Here is a 16160-nt window from a genome sequence, read left to right as displayed (position 1 = left end):
TTAAATACGCACATAGAAAGAAAATCCATTGGTGCACAGCCGGGGTTCGAACCTACGACCTCAGGTATGAGAGTCGCACGCTGAAGCCACTAGGCCAACACTGCTCAGTGATTGTGTGGAGTACTTTTATTTAAAACTAACATAATAAAATAATTTGAATTTTGGTATGTTTGTAATGAATAAGCTTAAATTACTTAACCGATATTTACCATTAGAACATTACATTATCCTCGTGTAACATGTTTTTATTTCGGAAATGTTAAAATGTCCAACTGCAGTCAAGAAGTTTAACTTAACAAAGAAATTGTCGTACATAAGTTTGATATTAAATTGTTTTGAACCACACAATAAGTAATATCAACGATCCGTTTTAAAAGTAGTTATAACATAGAGAACAGTGAAAGTTTAATCAAAATTGGTTTAGCTTTGAGATTCGTGTATTGCACGCGAAAAATAATGTTTACGGGTATTTGTATGTATTTCTTTTATAGTACGTTAAGTTATGTCAAACACGTACTTATTTGGTGTATATTTTTCTAGGTGTGGTTACAAAAGCTACCGGTACGGTTAGCAGAGGGTGAGGCGTTGCAATGCGTGACAGAGAGGGCAATGGCGTGGCAGGACAAGGCAAGATCTATACTTTCAAGCCCCCATCTCGCTGCGTACAAGATGGATCCCACGCAAAGGTATGCAAGATAGGCTCGCCCTGTAGGAGGTCTAAGATAGGCTTACTACAAAATGGCTACTCAAAGGTGCTTTTCTAAATGTGACGTAATAGGAATTGGCCGGACATATTCTAGTCTGTTAGTTCTTAAAATGTAAAATTTTAAAGGCAATACTTAAGAGATAAATTTCTATGTTGTATGGGTTCTAGTAAAAAAAAAATCAACAGCGACAATTTTTTTAGGTCTCGGCCTCAGATTACTGTATCTAATAGCAAGTAGGTGATCAGCCGTTGATGTTTTCTGCTTAGGGTGGCTTCCCGATGCTTTCACCGAATCAATGTTAAATGCGTACATAGCATTGGTGCAAAGCCGGGGCTCGAACCCACAATATCTGGGACGAGAGGCGCACGATGAAGACACTAGGCTCTAGTCATAGTCCGAAATGGTTTTACTGTTCCTAACCTAACCTAATGGACGGATCCTCGATTAGTCTAACCACTGACTGGCCCGAAGGCCCTTATGGCTAAAGTCGAGAACATGCTTAGTCGAAATAACGTCGTTAGCCCCATTCAGTCTATGACGTCATTGCAGTGATTTGTAAGCGCGTTTTTAGGTATTGTCAATGTCATAATGATTTGTTCTTAAAGCTATAAAAGCTATAAGAACCTTAAACTTTTAAAAAACTTTCACCTAGTAATTGAAAATCGATTACAAAGTTCAATATGTCGCTAATATCAATAAAGTGTATTCGGGAAGAGACAAAGGGAAAAGTATTAACTTAAGTTTGACGTTTGACACTCTTAATTTCATACAATGTCTATGGCAGGGGTCGCGGTCGGCAGACGGTCAATTGACATATTGACATAAAATCTAGATTTTTTGTGATCCATCAATATTTAGTGACTATTAATTTGGATAAGTACTAAAGAGAAAGATGTTAGGATCACAGTTTTGAAGTTATACCTATTTTGGCGCGTTAGGGAAAAATGATGAGATTACATTTTTACGATGCGCGCGCACACCGTCACAAAGGACCGACACCCTGAAGTTAGCTATAGTCAACAATTTAGTTTTTTCTATCGTTAGTCGACGACAAACGTAGAATGAGGTGAAAGATAAAATTATCAAAAAGGTTGTTGAAGTATAACTTCTAACGCGTGTACATAACTACGTTTTTTTATACAAAATAAACCTACGTAAAGTATTGTTGTGTTTATGCTTATTAAAATTTAAAGTACATAACTGTTTACGCAAATTGTTTTAATGTACTTACCTCAATATAGCATTAAGGTAAGTTAAACTTTGGCCTGTATTATGGCAATACAATACTTACTTTTATCGTCGATTATTACGAAACATTTTTACTCCGTAGAATTATCTTCTATCTGCGGACGATGTTGATGTCAATATCTAATGAAAGTATAGGATCAGTTAATTCTATATATATTAAAACCGGTATCGCGATATGTGTGACCACTGCCTATGATATGAATAATATCATCAATCATAAATTCATCATCGGACGTCGAGGCAGAATACAAAATTCCACCCGTATCACCTCGACGTCCGCCGTTCCACGACTGAGCGTGTTTCAAGGCAATGCCGCGCACCACTGCTATGTGGAACCAGCTGCCCATTGAAGTATTTCCGAACCAATTCGACTTAGGGTCAAAAGAACAAGAGCAGAAAAGAGAGTATCAATTCTTAGAAGGTCAGAAGCACTTGCGAGACCTCTGGCAATGTGAGTGTGTATCACTTAACATCAGGTGCCCGTTTGCCCCCCATTTTATAAAAAAAAATCTAATGAACGTATAGCACTGTTAATGTGCAAATTTCGTAATTAAAAAGAATTATTTTCCATAGGTCATCAGCGAGCGTGGAGCACGCGTACAGTGCGACACCGCGGTCGACAAACAGTGGTACCCCAAGCTTTCTTCAGAAGCTCGAGGATGTCATGATGGAGGGGGACCTTCTTGAGGTAATTTATACTAAATATAGTTAAATTAAATTTAATTTTGCTTTTCGGTTGAATTTCTGCAATAGCATGTTTAGGTTTGTAAGCAGGAATCAACAGATATCTAGTGTCAATTTTTAAAGATTATATGGTTTAGGACAACTTAGTGCGACCAAAAATGTAATCTTACCTCTGTCACACTTGATATAGGTTCGTTTGGAAGAGCAAGCGCAGATCTGGAACGCCGTTTGGGCAGTTCGGAGTGCGGAGGGCCGACGCTCGGGTCGCATTTTGGAGGCGGGTAGGCGCAAGAGGCCTCCGCAGCAGAGGCATCATCATCAGCTCAAGCGGAGTCGGCCTCATGGTGGGTACAATATGGAATTTCCAGTATTCAAATACAATTATATTGTTTCTCGAAGAAAAGAAGTTTTCTTAGAAAATTGATCGACTCATTTAGCTTGTGGTAGAGAGTTTATATCAGTTTTCCAATATTTTTTTCCCCATGCATCAACTTTGCCTTTCTAAAATTATAGGTTAATAGGTTTTCGGGAGAAATTACTGTTAACAAAACACGGTAAGTGAATTTTCAATACATAATGAAAAACTGAAATTCAGTTTCCAAATATTTTCAAAATTGTGTTTTTTTACCACCAATTTCATCTTAACACTATAAACATTGCTTTTTTCGACTGGTTCAATCGATTGGCTTTTTAATGAGTAAATAAGTGTTTATATTTATAACATATTTAGAAAACCTATATAGTACATAGACTTTCGTTTTACCATGCATATAAATAACATACATGGAAAAACTAATTTTGCAACAAAACTCAATATTACATACAACTTTAGGTGCCCCAGCACCGACAACAAAGTCAGTCAAACGAGGCTCATCAACAACCACCAACTACCTGAATCGGAAGCAGCCTTTGTCTTCTGCATCAGGTCTGATGATGCGCAAACATTACATGGCCCGACAAGAGAGGCGGAAACGGGCTCAACATGTTCGCCACACAAGATTAGGTGAGTGTTTTATTTTAGACAAAATTTAAGAAAGAATATTTAAGCTTCCGAGCTGTGTTTTGTCTGTGTAGTGGCCTGGTGGAATCTGTTTCTGAATTACTTTTTCTTACAGAAAATTTATGCAATTATATTTATTTATGTAGTTTTTTTCTTTGGTATGAATTTAAGTTTTTTCAACCTACCACTTTACCAGACTCTGACTAACTCGCCTCTAACGTGTACGTGACGTAACACAGCTGCGCAAGCCGCGCTACGTCATCGATCTCGTCAGTGACGTGAATACGTACTATACGTTCTGTCCCGCTCTTTCATGGATCACGCCAGGCCGATGTGAGACGCAGTGCTGTCTCGCTCTAACGCGTGTTTGCCGCACCTATATTACATCATCGTGTGTTAGATTTTTATTTTAGTTACGGAATTTCTTGATTCGGTCGCCGCGCGCAAGGCTCGCGATAAAATCTAAATTTTTAAAAAATTTAAGTGTTCTTTTAAAATTTCTTGAAAATAATTAGTCCTATATATCCTCATATTAATCCATTTAACAAATTAGTAACATTGGGAATTTTTACATTGCTATAGAATAAGGATAAATACATGTTGAGATATTAAATTATTAAAATAGAATTGTCTTTTGTTAAACCGTTCACCGTGACCACGCACACTGAAAAGTACGCGAAACGTCGGAAAAATTTTAAAATTTAGAATTATGTCAATAATTATAAGATTTTAATAATAATGTTTTTCAAAAGTGTTTTTCTTATTAAAATAGAATTAAAAGATTACATTACTTTCTGTATATCACGTAAAATTATTTAATCAGTTCATTATGAATAATTTAGCTAGGATTCTTCACGACCTTAGAAAATCTATTCTATTCCTTTTAATATAATACAAAATTGTTTTTATAGGTGGTCAAACCCGTGGTGGTCACGCGGCGGCAGCAGGTTCGACTCGTCGCCAGGCTGCGTCACGAAGAAGCAGCACGTCATCTCCATCATCAGCTGAGGATGAAGACGATTGTGCGGCCACTGCTTGTATGAGACCTACTGGTAAGTTAATATTCGTTAATACACAAATTTAATAATTTATGTTAAACAATGTTAACGTCTTCCCTTTTATTTGTGACATTTGGAAATGAACATATTGTTACGAGCTAGGGGATCGGATAGAAAATGCCGTGGATTTATTCAAGGGTTTATTTCTTGATAAATCAATGAGGAATTTATGGGTACAAATTAACCGCAGAGATGCACTTATAGCACACAAAAACACAGTCACTAATTACTTCACTTATGCACACTTCACACAGTACTTTATCACTTGTATTCAATTTATTCGCACTTTATCGCTTCGGTGTTTCACTCTTGTTATCGCATTCCAAACTAAAGGCGACTAGTCGCGTTTTGGCTGGCTTATATATCCCTGGGAATAATTCTAAACAATATTCGAGAACTCTCTAGGCGGGATAGCTACTGAGTAGCGATTGCACAATTCTAGAACGTCCGTACTCTTGGTCTCTTTCGCACGTTACTCCGTCCTTGTCGTACGGCGTTCTAGAATGCTCAGTCTAGTTTCGAGAAAGTTCTGATGTTCTGATCTTCTCTTTCTCTCTCTCATTTCGTCCTTGTCTCACACCTAGAAAGTTCGGTCTAGAATATTCCTTCATCAAAGGGATATAACCAGGCCTGAAAACGCCTGAAAACGGGTCTCCTGAAAACTGCACCACTCGACTACACATGTTCTGAAACTGACTGAAAAAATGTTTCAGCTTCCTGAAAACTAGGGTAACATTATGGAAATTACAATTAACTAATATGCGATTGAGCCTCTCCTGAAACGGTCAGAAATCATATTACAGGCTTCTGAAAAGTACTCTAACTAGTGGAAAAATCTAGAAACATTGCAGTCGACCCGTCTTCGTAACAATATCATATATCATACAAAGCTTCGATTTTTTTTTTCGTAATAGACTTTATTTGGTCCAAGGCATGCCTCTTACCTCATGTTTTTAAGGTAAGAGCGAGTGTTAAATGCTCATATAGAAAGTTGGGAGTCTCCTGCTTCAGCCATCTTTTTTTTCGTGGGGAAATGCGTTACGCATACCTCTCATAACCTTTTGGTGGAGGGTTATATGGGGACTCGCATCTGTACATATCTACCAAAACCCAACGGCGCCACCAGCAATGGCCCGTGGCAGGATACGGTTACAGGGTAGTCTTGTCCGCATGATATCACGGCCCCCTATGGCTATGAATGATGAAGGCTGCACCTAGAACTTCATGTCTAAATAAATTTTCAGGCAAAGTGGATTGGGTACAATGCGACGGAGGCTGCGATCAGTGGTTCCACATGCTTTGCGTGGGGCTTAGTCGCGGCGCTTTGCGTGAAGACGACGACTACGTGTGCGGCTCGTGCGCGCAAAAGAGAGATACTGTTCATTAAGTATGTACTGATTTTAACGGCTATGTATAGGATAACCATCAGTTTTATTACGTCGAAATGATGTAGGATTCAGAGGCGTGTCGAATTTGAATCTTACGTTAGACATTAATAGATTACAGCTATTTTTGCAGGCACTTTTTTACCACAAGAACTTTGTAAAAAATTGTGGCTTTATTATTTGGACCTTATTTCTCAGTGTATAATGGTTATTGTTAGTTTTTACCCGGACTTGCCGATTTGTGTATTAGATTAAGGCTGAGGATATTTTTAGTATGTGAACTTATTACACATTCTCATGAACTCGTAACTCGTTCAGTTCCCGTATAGTACTAACGAGTCCGTAGGTGTACTGTTGTTTTAAATTTAATCCGTTGGTAATGTGGGAACTGATTGATTACATTACTGGATTTGACAGTTGCCCAAATAACATCGTAATGAAATTTTTAATAGTTCATATTGGTCGCAACTTTGCTTTGAAATAATAATGGAAAGTTTATAAAAATATTTCAAAAATGTGTCAATGCACAATCAGACATAAAAATTAAATTTTGGAAAATAATAAATCAACTTGGATTTGAAATTACGAGACATTCGTATTATGGACAATTTAACGAATTAGCACATATACATTGAGTTATGAATTTATTAACCGGTATTTAAACAATACCGTTTAACCACATTCGATAAATGAAATGGATTTAAACGCGAATTAATGATATGAAATAGACCTTTTGACCGCTTAACAGTGGTCGCTGTCCAAAGCTTTCAATTCGTAGACAACATAACTTCGCGTTTAAGTTAAGTTTTATTAAAATACGTATAAACACATAAGCGAATCGGTATTAATATTAAAATCCAAAAGAATACAATCTAGTCAAAGCATTTTTATAAGACTCGTCGGAAAACTATTTTTTTATTATCCAATTATGAAAACTTAAATACAATTTATACATATTAATACCGTTTCGCTTACATTCCATAAATCCAATCTTTAGCTGACACTTATAGTTTCACCAGCTTCTTGACCCCCCCCCCCCCCATGAAACGCGCCGTAACGTTTCTGTTTCCAATAGTAAAAAAAACATACCAGTATGTGGTGTACAGTACTGGAAAGTAGAAAATAATATTAACAATAACGCGTATTACAATCCCCGCCCCCGCAACGTAACGTTTTACAAAAGGACCCCCCCCCCCCAATGCGTACGTAATACTTGTACGCTCCCTAACGCGCATGTTCTATCATTTTTAGTAGAGATATCAAATTTAAATTGTGGTGACCATTCCCTATATTATTCAATACAATAAGATCGGATTCGTTAACATTTACTATTGACAGTGGAATAATGAACCTGTCTACAAATAGGATCTCTTTTGCATTGATTATTACGTGCACTTAAAGATTGACTAAAGGCTTCATCGTTTGCCCAATTCTATTCATGAACGTAGTAGAAACCTCAAAGAGTTAATAGAAAAGTGTGATTCAAAAGATCGGTGGATAAGTTTTTGATTTTCAAATTCTAAAGGGTGAGATTTGGTAACGGGACCAATACCCCCTATGTCAAAATCCAATATATTTTTAACGTATGCGAGCCTTAGCGCTTAGCCTAGATAAATTCTTACCCTAAGTTATCGTTTCTTAAGCGGGGTCGACTTTGTTTTAAGGGGTGGGGGGGGGGGCTTCGCAGTCGGTTGAAAAATTATTAATACAAACTACATATACAGTCAAAATCTGTTATAACTGTCTGACTACTCATATTTGATCTTAAAAACCGATCGTAACAGCTGATGACGTTGTTGTTAATTACCTAATAGTTTTACCTGCCGGAACTTATATGTTAATATAACAAGTATGTTGTTCGTTTGTTGTCGTTAACTGTTTTGACTTTAGGTACAAAACATTCGTTAAAAAAAGCAAGCTATGTACATAATATTATAATTTTATCGTGACGTCGTCGCAAGACTGTCTTACTTTTTGGCTTTTTCGTGGATCGCGATAAAAATGGTTGAGAAACGATGTACTAAGCGTACACGCGGGAAGTGTTTTTTTTATTGTTCTTAATTTTTCTATATCACACACAATAGTGATATAGTCAAAACAGCTATTTGAGGTTTATAGTATGGAAATGAAGTACAGTTTGCAGACAAAGCAATAACTTTGAAAATATTAACTAGGTTTTGTACGTTATTTATGTTACTCTACGTTTTGATTGCGAGTCTCGCTAAATGAAAAGTACTTACAACTAAGAGTTTTAAATAATGTAACAATTCAGTTTCAGGAATTTAAACAGAATTTTGTTTATGGAAAATTGTGTTTCTGGCTGTCTTTTAGTGGTGGCTTAACAAAAATAAGTGACATTTCTCACTTATCAAAAGTGAGAATTGTCGTTTTCAAACGTAAAGTGAACTTTGTTCATTAACATTGGCTAAATCTGTATGAATGATTTTCAATATATAAGTAACAAAAATTTACAATGGTATACGATCTCGTATGGTTAGTTTTGTTGTTTATGTATTGGATAATACGTGGTTATTTAAAATAGTTGAAACTGGAACATTCGTTTGGTCCCGTCCAAATCTTATAAGTCCGTAAACTCATTTATGTATATTTGATACTTCAGTACAGTTTGACCAAAACAGTTATTGTTTAGTGGATAAAATTAGTCCTTGCTAATCGTAACTTAATTTTCAAGTTAATAGTGGCCTCATACAGATACAAAAGTATCTTTATGTTTAAATTTATGATTTTGTAGATTATGAAAGTTTCTACTTGTAAATAACATATATAAGTGTGGCTGTATAGCAAGAAACAACAGTACTTGTGCATTGTGAAATAGACTTTAACAGAAAATCTTGCTAAGTGTTCGTCGGCCGGATTTGGAATTATGGCCTTGGGAGGTTTCGAAGCCAAAAACGAGTGTTCAAAATTTTGTAAAATTGAAAACGCTTCTAGATAACCTGAATGAAAAATTGTAAATATTTTTTTAAAGCGTTAGATGATTTTTATGTGTATTTTAGATGCGAATGGACTAGTGTGGATATTGTGAATACATTATTGATTTGAGACTTCTAAGCGAAGCTCGAGGGTGTGAGAATTTCAATGAAACATACTTCATTTAATTTGGATTTTTTTAAATAGTATCATTTTATTGGTTGTAGGAGTTGGTTTCAATTAAATTTATAGCAGAATATTAATTGCCTAACAATAAAATACAATTGAAAACAATATTAATGTGTGTGAAGGATGAATATATATTGACGTCTCATTTCCTCAGAGCTAAGCCTAGATACACCTGTATCAAAGCCTACAAAATAGATTCGTATCTGATGAGTGTACTATACTCTTATGTGTATAATTTTTAATTCTTAGGTTAATTTTTATTACCCCTGACGACCTTATTTTAAATATTTAATAGATAGGATTTCATTAAACTTATTTAGGAACTCAACAGTCAATGTTATGTATAGGTGCGGACTGGTCTATATACAAGTGAATATATTGAGAATATTCCTTTCTATATTAAAATATTCTGAGTGAGGTCGTCATTTTTAAATTATTACCCGGTATCTTTTGGACTGTGATTAGAATTTATTCTGATATTAAGTTGCCAATGTCAAATTTTGTGTAATGTCACTTAAACAGATTAAGCATAGCGTAAAGTTGTTATTTTAAATTATAATGCAACACATTTTAGCTAAATATTTTTATTTCTATTTTTAAGTCGTTTTAAATAAATGAAATCTTAAAGTACCTTGTATCTTGCGATTTTTGAGCAGTGTTTGGTGTTTTAAATCGAGACACTTTCAGCTCACAAAAATGTCTATGTATGCACAAGGCGATTTATAATCAAAAAGGCATATTTATGATTTTATCTTTTGTACGTCTAGTTTTAATTTTTCATCTAATTTATACATCGCAAGAATGGACTTTATGCTATGCACGTTCAAGCCTTGACGTATACGTAAGTTATGATGAGGGAGAAGATTCATCGAGATTCTTTCAAATGTCAACCTTCGTTATGAAGTATTCTGGTTGAAATTCACTTGCATTTGAAGTCAGTTTAAACAGCCCTTTTGGATTCGTTTATTACAACCTATACCTTACTACAGGATGTTCTTAAGATAATAATAACTTACGTATACTCAGTGGTACCCTTCTGATCTGATGTTAAATGTGCGAATGGAGTTGTACAGATGATAGATAAGGTGTCGTGTGTGCAACTACACCGGCGAACGAGACGTGTATAAACTGTTAAGTCGATTAATAATTAAAAGCTCACATCGCCGAGTATGGTTGGACATCGCGACCGTTATTGTGTACCAAATAATATAGACAATTATTAAATATTACTTGTTTTATTTATAAAAAAAATACTTATAATAACTCTAGTACTTAACAATCAGTAAGTACCCATGGGTAGTGTGGAAGTATTTGCCTTAAAATAGTCTTCAAGCCTTTGGATGAGAAAGGAAAACCAAAGACGTAGAACAAATGGTCAAAAGGACGTAATTATATTTAATAACTGGTCACTAATCGAACAGAGAGCACAATCTTGTGATTCCTCTTTTTTATATTCTCGTCTACAATTTCGCCGCAGACTACGGTGTGATTATAAGAGCCAGTATAGATGATAATAATGATAGAAGAAACAAGGAATCTCTCGATTCTTTATTTCACAAATGGTAATTAAGAATATTAAACTCTATTTTATACTTAATGAGTACAAGCAAGACGGCTGATCTTTAACAATCGAATATACAGTTGATATAACAAGAGACAAAACGTACAATTATAAATGTCATTTGTAGCTCGAAAGCCATCACTATAATGTAAGTGTCGAATTAAATCTCTGTTCTGACACTCTCCTTTTATAGATTTCTATCGGGTTGGACTGCAACGACAGTCGTGCTTCAATTTCGTCCAATCTTAGAGGTTTACCTCGAAATTCGTCTTCTATTTGTTGCAATGTCTTCCCTTTCGTTTCAGGAAGCAACAACCACACTACAGTAATGTTTACTATCAAAATTACCGAGTACAGATAGTAAGTGCCATGCAAGCCCAAATTATCTATGAGCTGTAGAAACGTTAAGAGTACGACAAACGTGAAAATTCCACCAGTTGCTAAACTTATCGATCCACCTATACTTCTGTATTCTAATGGAAATACTTCTCCACCTATTATGTTCGGTAGGGGTACCATGCCCACTGCCACAGTAAAATACTGTATATTGATCAAAAGCGCTGGTAACCACACGGAGCTGTAATTCCAGCCCATCAGCCCGCAGAGAACGTAAGTGGCAATAGCAATATGACTTATCACACACAATCCAGCAGTAGAAAACATCATCGTTCGTCGCTTCACTTTGTTCATAATGTAAACGGCCAAGAAATTGCCTATTAACCGCTGTGTATCCAAGAAAACCATCCAAAATGCCACATCGCCTTGTGGCATCAATTTACCAATTATCGAAGGCGCAAAAGCTGCCATAGTCGTTCCTCCGGAGAATTGTAAAATAATATTCAAATGGGCCATTATAATTATTGGTTTATAGAACTCTTTCTTTTTTATAGTGTGAATTATATCGACGATTTTATTTCTATTATGATATGTGGTTGCTTCGTATTTCTCAAAAGCCAATCTTGCTTGAATCATGTCTTCTAGTTCTTCATCTTCTTCATTTCCTCTGAGCCATCGAAACACCTCTTTGCATTCATCAATACGTCCTCTCGCTAGGAGCCAACTGGGAGACTCTGGTGCGTATATGGTCATCAGTAAACTCACAAACGGAAGGAAGACTGATATAAAAGCAGTAATTTGCCAGCTGAAGCAGGACCCTATTAAATGTACGAAGAATATGCCGAATGCTTGTGAAAATGAAATCGTGGTTAAGAATGCTCCACGGTTTTTGGGGCTAGTGTATTCACCAATAAGGACAGATCGAAGAGTATTGAGCATTCCCCCTGAGACTCCTTGGAGTACTCTTGCGATGATAACTTCCTGTAAGAATTTTTTTTTTACAAAATACCGATTTTTTTATTGGTAATGAGAACGGAGTCTATAATGATGTGGGTAACTTATAAATATTATAAGCTGAACCGTATTCTTAAATAGTGAAGCTTCTCATCTAAATAAGTTTTATTTAGGAACCTAGAGAAATTATAAAACTAGTTTTTCTTTCGTTAGGTTTGCACAAATTATTGTACTTAAAAAAATCATACAGATTCTCTTTATACTTACAGCAACACTAGAAGCAATGGTAAGCGTGAACCATCCAACCAATGCTGGTATAATTAGAATAATATGAGTTGCCTTACGTCCATACCGGTCCATTAATGGCGTAGCTAAAAAGAACCCCGGGATCATGCTTAGGGGTAGCATACCAGCTGAAAAATATGAAGCAATAATTACAATTTCATATATATTTAACGTTAATGTAAAAAATGGTCCTGCCGCGTTCTATGGTAGAAAAAACACCCAATTGTGAAACGACGGACGTCGAGGTGACGCGGCTGGAATTTCTATTCTGGTATTCTGCCTCGATGATGAAGTCAGCTGCAGGTATTAATCCGGACAACTCCTCTAAACATGGGAGTGTCCCAAACTCCAAGTAGCAGAGTTTTATCTTCAGACATTAGTTTGTAGCTATACTGATCAACAACTACCCGAGAAATACCTGCATGGCCAGGGTATAGAGTATCCCCAGTTCTATTGTCCGGATAGGACAGGATAAGGCAGGCTTGTGTCGGATTGAATCCGTCAATGACGACCTTGTTTCTCTGATCAGCGAGAAAGTTGAAAATCCCATTGCATAATTTCTCGGTGAACCCTCAATTGCCTCGGCCGCAGAGTAATGTGAAGGGTAAACGAGAAGATCACCAGGTTCGTGACAGTGACGAAAGCCGTACTGACGATCGCTAATAAGCTGGTGGTAATCTAGATATCTCAGGAGCTGGCCGTTAAAAAGGTATTTCATTATTTTGGAGCAAAAGGAGGTTATATATATAGTGGGACGGATCAGATCAATTGCCTTTGAAGGGATTGGATGTAGTAAAGCAGTATTCCAGCTCGTTGCCGGTAATGATTTCAGGCATCGTAGTATCACACTGCAATAAATGTCAGTGGTGCCTTCCCTTAGTTATCCACAGACAGATATCATGTCAGTTTTGGCGAGAAAGCATTGAGTCCCCCAAGGCAGGTGGGCGCCTTCGACGCAAGATTGCATTGCAAGATCGTTTAAACTAAGATTGGGACTTATCAGCATTGGTCAGCAACGGCATCTGGTCGGCGACCGACCTAAGTCGTGGAGGGCGCGTGAACGCCACACTGCTTCGGACCACGCAATAATCCGATAAACCCAATGGCGAGTCAGCAGAAGGTCCCACAAAGAGGGTTTATGACAATGTACATCCGGTACAACCTATAATCTTGATACTTGTCAGCGGTGATACAAAATATAAACCAGCTTACCGATCCATGATTCTTCAGTCTTTGTTAGTGGTATTTCAGTGTCCTTAGATTTAAGCGTTGGAAGCAGAACTGCTAAATAACCAAAAGCAGCACCTTGCCCAATTATATTGCAACAAATCGTCGCTGTTACAAAACACTGAAATATATAAGTCATTAATTCTGTTAAAGTATAAGAATCCAAGGGAATTGTCTGTTGAGTAGTGAGATGACAATGTTGGGTAGAACGGTTAGAACGAAACGGGGTACTATGTACCCCAACCTCAATGCCAAGGGTGCACAAAAGGAAGACTACCAGGGCTGAGGCCGATTTATCATGTGAATCTTCTTTGAGAATAGCGGCAGAAAAGAATAAACTAAACCACGGTTTGTTTCTGTTTCCTTTTTAACATGTTGCTAAAATAGTAATCACAATATAATAGTATTCAAAATTTGTTCGTTCTTAAATTTTGTTTTATTTGCATGCGTTTCAATTGACACCAAGCATTGTTTCAACCGACCCTGGCATAGGGTTGAAACAATGTTTTTTAAAACTAGTTTTACACGTAAAATACAACACATTCATCTCAAATAACATTGCCCATTGGTAGACAGATATAAGATCTTTAATTTAAAAAAAAACTGTCATCGCTTGTTCGCTATTGGAACTTATAGAGGACTGGACCCAGCACTTCCAGGTTCACGTGCGATACTGGCGGAGCCAAAGTTATACAAAACAAACATTGAACAAACGTCACAAACGTTACGAATGAAGGTGATTGTATAATAAAATAGTTTTGTACATCTTACTTGTTTTAAAAACGGCGATCCTTTCCCATTGCTTGACATAATTAATTTTGCTATATGCTTGTTATTTCTTCATATCACATTTCAACAATTAAATGTATTTTTACCTCAACCAAACCGCGCTACTTATCGCGTATTATCTTTCAGATTTGAAACTATTATACGCTGATATATTATCACTTATTTATGTCATCTTAAATCTTTTTACTGAATAATCTACACCGAGCCATGTTCGTCTTATTGTGTAGAACGCGGAACAGATAAAAATGGAATGGAAGAGTGATATTGGTATCGCGTACAGAAATATAAAGGATTGTATTAGATAACGTTTATTAAAACCTCAACATAATAATCATATTTATTATAAAGATGTACAGTTCATTACTAATTTATGTACTAAATATAAAAAACTTTTTACGCAAATAAAAAAATCTTTACGTACACAATAAGTAGGTACTTAATAATTAGATGGTACTCACAAAATCATTTTAATCCATGCTAACTGGTCACTAACACAACAAACTTAAACTTAGTTGAGCAACACTAACTAATAAAAAAGTATATTTTAAGATATCCAGAAAAGTATGTCTGTCTTTGGACTAAAGAACCTTTAGACATTTGATGGTAGAAATTTGAATTGCATTTTATTTATTAACGCGGAGCACACATAACAAGCGGATATAAGAAATTCAAAAAGCTATTAAAATTACAAAAATGAACGAAAATCTATTTTAAATTGTGTACAGACCAAGCTCGTTTACCAGAAAGCTAAATCTAGACGTCTGTGAGTTATTCGGAAAGGAGAGACAAAGGGAATGCCCGCCATAATCCAATCTGATTTCTGTATACTGACGTATGCGCAATCAAAGTTTGTAATGCAAATTATATAAGGAGCATATCATTGACTGTGATATAATTCTGACATAAAGAGAGTCACACGATTACAATAAAGCAGTGTCATTATTACTGCAAATATACCTTTATATCATCTAATGATTAAACGTAATTTCGAGATAGTGTTTGGCACGTGACAAAATGTAAAAATGAATGTGTCAAACTAGCTGAAATTAGGTTCAGTTCTAGGAATTAGTAATTTCAATAGTATTTAATGACAGAAGGATCAATTAGAAAATGGCGTTTGGGACGGTTTAAGACTAACGCTTTTTACGCGCGTATAAGCTCGCATTTAGGCCCGTAAAGGCGCGCCTTTGGGCACACTTTCAACCTCACACCCCCACTTTTCACAGCGCGACCACACTGCTCTGAAGATTTGTGTTAGGAAGCAACAACCATGCATTAGAACGCGCTAGAACAGCCTCTGCACAAGGTTTTTTTGAATATGCTTAAAAGGAGTATTAAGAATATCCATAGCGCTAAATCATCTGCATCGTGAGCAGACCCGACAAACACACCCTCGCGTAGATACTCTCGCTTTTACACCATCACACAACACAGTCGAATTAGGTATTACTTCGTTAAATATATTGATAATCGTTTCCTTTCGTAAATGTTTGAACCTTTTATGTATATGTTATAACTTCCATCTTTGGCTATATCTTTAGTATAATTGCTGTTTTTTATATATAATTTATGTTACCTTTACTATAACGAAATAAATAAATAAATACTAGAACTATGTTTATACATAATTTGCAACTAACTATTACTAGCTGTGAAGAGTACGGACTTGGTTCTAAGATCTAAAATTAATTTTACATCACATTTCTGCGATGTTGGGTAGGTGCAGGATTACAGTTCCGGATCAGTTTAATTAAGTTTATTTATTTGGAGAGATAAAAAATTGTACGAATCATTGAGAGTTAACCA

At 36.1% G+C, this 16160-nt stretch overlaps 2 protein-coding genes across 2 annotated transcripts in view; one reads left to right on the top strand and one right to left on the bottom strand.

The window, feature by feature from the left end:
* LOC123710688 (lysine-specific demethylase lid-like) overlaps nucleotides 1-7121 on the top strand; it is a 31580-nt gene extending 24459 nt beyond the window's left edge. The window contains exons 25-30 of the mRNA XM_045662765.1: nucleotides 541-686; nucleotides 2529-2643; nucleotides 2830-2983; nucleotides 3472-3642; nucleotides 4551-4691; nucleotides 5942-7121. Coding sequence (XP_045518721.1) covers nucleotides 541-686; nucleotides 2529-2643; nucleotides 2830-2983; nucleotides 3472-3642; nucleotides 4551-4691; nucleotides 5942-6084 — 870 coding nt within the window. The 3' untranslated portion in view covers nucleotides 6085-7121. The remainder of the gene's footprint in view (nucleotides 1-540; nucleotides 687-2528; nucleotides 2644-2829; nucleotides 2984-3471; nucleotides 3643-4550; nucleotides 4692-5941) is intronic.
* A 3377-nt stretch (nucleotides 7122-10498) lies between these two features.
* On the bottom strand, nucleotides 10499-14635 carry LOC123711435 (facilitated trehalose transporter Tret1-2 homolog). Its single transcript, XM_045664019.1, has 4 exons — nucleotides 14337-14635; nucleotides 13551-13686; nucleotides 12321-12466; nucleotides 10499-12080 (listed from the first exon to the last, which is right to left on the bottom strand). The coding sequence occupies exons 1-4, from the start codon at nucleotides 14373-14375 to the stop codon at nucleotides 10905-10907; spliced, it is 1497 nt and encodes a 498-aa protein (XP_045519975.1). The 5' UTR covers nucleotides 14376-14635; the 3' UTR covers nucleotides 10499-10904.
* Nucleotides 14636-16160: the final 1525 nt, after the last annotated feature.

This window comes from Pieris brassicae, chromosome 6 (genome assembly GCF_905147105.1).
Source record: "Pieris brassicae chromosome 6, ilPieBrab1.1, whole genome shotgun sequence".
NCBI lineage: Eukaryota > Metazoa > Arthropoda > Insecta > Lepidoptera > Pieridae > Pieris > Pieris brassicae.
Note: the sequence above shows the minus strand (reverse complement) of the source record. Positions and strands in the feature narration are given on the sequence as shown.

Coding starts and splice junctions, on each gene's coding strand:
- LOC123711435 (XM_045664019.1), bottom strand. CDS start 14,375: ATGTCAAGCAATGGGAAAGGATCGCCGTTTTTAAAACAA. Junction 12,467..13,550: donor GACTGAAGAATCATGGATCG/GTAAGCTGGTTT, acceptor CATATTTTTCAG/CTGGTATGCTACCCCTAAGC. Junction 12,081..12,320: donor CCATTGCTTCTAGTGTTGCT/GTAAGTATAAAG, acceptor AAATTCTTACAG/GAAGTTATCATCGCAAGAGT.